The 3,836-nt window shown below is 41.0% G+C and overlaps 1 protein-coding gene across 1 annotated transcript; it reads left to right on the top strand.

Annotated features, from left to right (window-relative positions):
• The first annotated feature begins 825 nt into the window (after window positions 1–825).
• Window positions 826–2,852, top strand: LOC115202861 (fin bud initiation factor). Its single transcript, XM_029766951.1, has one exon. The coding sequence runs from the start codon at window positions 1,288–1,290 to the stop codon at window positions 1,915–1,917; it is 630 nt and encodes a 209-aa protein (XP_029622811.1). The 5' UTR covers window positions 826–1,287; the 3' UTR covers window positions 1,918–2,852.
• The last annotated feature ends 984 nt before the right edge of the window (window positions 2,853–3,836 follow it).

The following is a 3,836-nucleotide window of genomic DNA, read 5'->3' as shown; positions in this document are numbered from 1 at the left end:
TTTCACAGTACAAGGGGAGTGTCATGTGAAAATATTTTAAAAGTTGGGGAGGGCGAGTGCATTGTTTTTGGGACACCTTGAGATGTGCAGTTTGTTACCGATGTCTCAAGTCCTGAGGGAGTGTGCAATTGACATGCTGACTGCAAGAATGTCCAACAGAGCTGTTGCCAGAGAATTTAATGTTCATTTCTCAACCATAAGCCGCCTCCAATATCATTTTAGAGAATTTGGCAGTATATCCCACCGGCCTCACAACCGCAGACCATGTGTAACCACGCCAGCCCAGGATCTCCACATCCGGCTTCTTCACCAGCGGGATCGTCTGAGGAGGGAGAGCAGGGGTGCTGAGGAGTATTTCTGTCTGTAATAAATCCCTTTTGTAGGGAAAAACTGATTCTGATTGGGTGGGCCTTGCTCCCCATGGCAGCACACCTGCCCAGTTGTGAAATCCATAGATTAGGGCCTAATGAATGAAATCCATAGATTAGGGCCTAATGAATTTATTTCAAATGACTGATTTCCTTCTATGAACTGTAACTCAGTAAAATCTTTGAAATTGTTGCATGTTGCATTTCATTTTTGATCAGTATAATTAGTCTCCAGTCTGTCAGGTATCAGGACTATAAAGCTAATGTAACGTGCCTGTTTTACAAAAGTTGGCTACCAGATGGATAGGCATTCATTAAAATGCATTGTGGGCCGAGACTGTATTCTACTTTGTCTTGTCTAGGCTGCATTTCGGCCAGGACCGGGCCTGCAGTCAATTGAAACTGCGCTTCCTTTTAAGTAACGGAGCATGGATGTAATTTGAGAGTTGAGAGGGGGTAGGCTATCATTAGTCAAAACCAAACGCGGTGCTTGAGCAATCCAGATGTTGAACTTGAAATTGAGTCACAAAGCTACGGTCAGGCACTTTCAAATTTCTCTGTTTGATGCGTTTGATAGGCTACTCCTGCGTGAAATCTTTGTGGTTTCTATGTGTAAAACTAAGGGAAAGTATTTCAAACCTTCACGTGACTGTCTGTGGCTGAACCAACAGCTACTTTCCTTGAAAAATAGTTGGCAACACTTGCTGCATAGGCTAAACGAGGAGCGACCTGAAAGAAGATTTACAGATATCACAAAGCCTGCCTGGACACCTAGTTACTTTCGGTATATTACCTCATGGATACCACATGCATTGCACGTTTGGAAATGTTTGATTGGTGAGCGAATGAAATAATATTTTTTTAGCGCTATAAAGGAAAGTAACTTCTATTGCTCACGCATTGCCAATAAGTGGGTAGGATGGCTTTTCTACACTTACTCGCTATTGGGATCTTTTCATTGCCGCTCTGCGGTGCGTTTTTTAGCGGACCTCTGTATCCCGAGATGTCTAACGGCACGTTCCATCACTACTTTGTGCCAGACGGCGACTATGAGGATAACGATGATCCGGAAAAATGTCAAATGCTTTTTAAGATGACAGACGACCGAAAATGCGGTCTCGACGAGGACCACGATTCGGTAATCCGAGACGATTTCACGATCATCAAGAGACACATCGAAGACTCGGCCAGGGTGCTAGAGGGGATCGGGAAAAGCATTTCTTTTGATTTGGACGGAGAGGACAGCTATGGGAAATATTTGAGAAGGGAGACCACTCAGATTGGCGAGGCTTTTACAAACTCTGAAAAGTCTCTGTTAGAACTGGAGGTGAAATTCAAACAGAGTCAGGAGAACGAGCTGAAGGAGGAGCACCGCATCAACGACGACTTTCTGAACATGGTGGTCCACACAAGAGACGTGCTGAAGGACACGCTGTACACATCGGTGGGGTTGAAGGATAAACACGAGCTTCTTTCTCTCATAATTCGAAGTCACGGGACCAGATTGAGCCGATTGAAAAATGAATACATGAAGGTTAAACTCGGGTAAATTAGTTTAAGCCGAGTTCTAAAAGTAGTCTATGAGGAAAATAATAGTGGCGAAATCATGTCGTATTTCATTGCATATTTATATTAACGGAGAGATAAAACATGCAGATAGAAATGATACCAGTGTTTTATTTATTTAAAAAAATAATACAATAAGCCTAGTGGGGTTTCGCATGTCGGGTGAAATGTAATTCATTGACAATGTTGTCAGTTCATTTTGGGTTTGCCTGTGGTTTACTTGTGGCAAAAAAAATTGGGCATTTGCAATATTGCGTTAAAATGCTTTTGCAATTGATAATTGTCGATGCCTTGCTCTGACGCGGGATTTCAAAGATGACTATTCATTCATCGCGATGACGTTGTCTTAACAGTCGCAACAGGTGTTATTTATAGAGTATGTGTCATGGCCTACCTACAGAATCCACTTGGCAGCTTGTATCTCTGAGATCTTGCCTTCAGTTGAGTGAATTTGGCTGGAAATTATTGAAATGTTTACAATGCATAACAATTTGCATTTTTCTTTTTACAGTAAGGCCATTGAACAAGAGTTTTAAATAATACTTGGAACAATGTTTGCCTTGTTTAAACGTATAAGGTTGTGAGTTATAATGTGTGTATCCCTTTGCCATTTTGTGGATGCAATATAGTTTGGGGAAATGTTCAGAGCATGTTATGGGAATAAATGCTGTGCATGTCAATATCTATGTGACAGAAGAGCTTAATTGTACTCGTTATTTTTGTTTAGGCTAATATGTTTCAATATCTGCAATATCTATTGTTTTTCTTTTCGAAATGATATATATGTGTGGCAACAAGTATGATAAACACTTAAGACTGCAGGCAGCACTCATGGACTTCAAACACTGTCTGTGGCAATGTTCCTAACAGGTTTTGTGTGTTCCGTTTTTTAATAAAGATTTTGTGTTTGACATTCTACTCAGGGGTTTGGACACCTCATTATAGACAAGACTGAACTACAGCTGGTGAAACCAGTGATTTGCACAGCTTTCTAGGACAAACGGTAGTTAGCAACTTTACAAAGATTCTAAGGACATACTTCAAAGTGTCCCTACATGCCCAACAATAAGTGTTTTATTACACACACACCACTGTGTTTTCCCATGAGGAAGTAGTCTGTGCATTTGCAAGGAGGAGAGCCAGGCAAGAGGGAGGAATAGCCTAGAATTGCTGGAAATGATACCTCATAACTGTAACCTGAAGACTTGTGTTAGCTTCCAGATCAAACGCCTAGGCTTTTGCTCAGTGGACTAAAGCAGTCTTGGTCTCACAGACAGTCATGTGCCTTGGATTACATAGTTTGTCTGCTGTGGCATTGAGGAGTAGGTTAGAGGGGAGATTAGTTAACATGTTCCCTTGCAGAATTACACTACTCATGTGGTAACAGTTAATCATCTAGCACTTTCATAAAATAATTCAACACAAATGAAAACTACCTGGCAACAGATTGTATCGGAAGATAATTAGTATTCTATTACAATGTAGCTATTATTGTTTAAAAGTATTTTCTAAGTCAATACCGGGTAAGTAGCAGACAGTATTAAGGAAATAATTAGAATACTGTCACTCTCCACTAACAGGGTTCTGAGTAGTGTGAATATCATTTTAAGCAGTTGTTGCACCCAGTTCCAGACCACAGGCTAGTTTAATTCAACCTGTTACTGACCAACTACACTGGACAAATCCAAACTGTCTCACTGACACAACTGAAGAGTTGAGAGGTAAGAGATTGCTCTGCCATATTCTGTAATATGGAGTGGGAGAATGATGAATAGCTATTGTAATTGTGATCGACTTCCTAAGTTCCCAGCCTTGATATTGGGACACTATAACCCTGGTCTGTTGATATCATGTCAGCAAAGTCCACCGACTCTCCCACAACCACAGTGGTTATGTCATTCA

The sequence above is a fragment of the Salmo trutta genome, chromosome 12, assembly GCF_901001165.1.
Source record: "Salmo trutta chromosome 12, fSalTru1.1, whole genome shotgun sequence".
NCBI classification, from domain to species: Eukaryota; Metazoa; Chordata; class Actinopteri; order Salmoniformes; family Salmonidae; genus Salmo; species Salmo trutta.
The sequence above is the reverse complement of the archived record's forward strand: the minus strand, read 5'-3'. Positions and strand labels throughout refer to the sequence as shown.

Bases quoted from the DNA above. Each gene is read 5' to 3' on its own strand.
- LOC115202861 (XM_029766951.1), top strand. From the start codon at position 1,288: ATGGCTTTTCTACACTTACTCGCTATTGGGATCTTTTCATTGCCGCTC.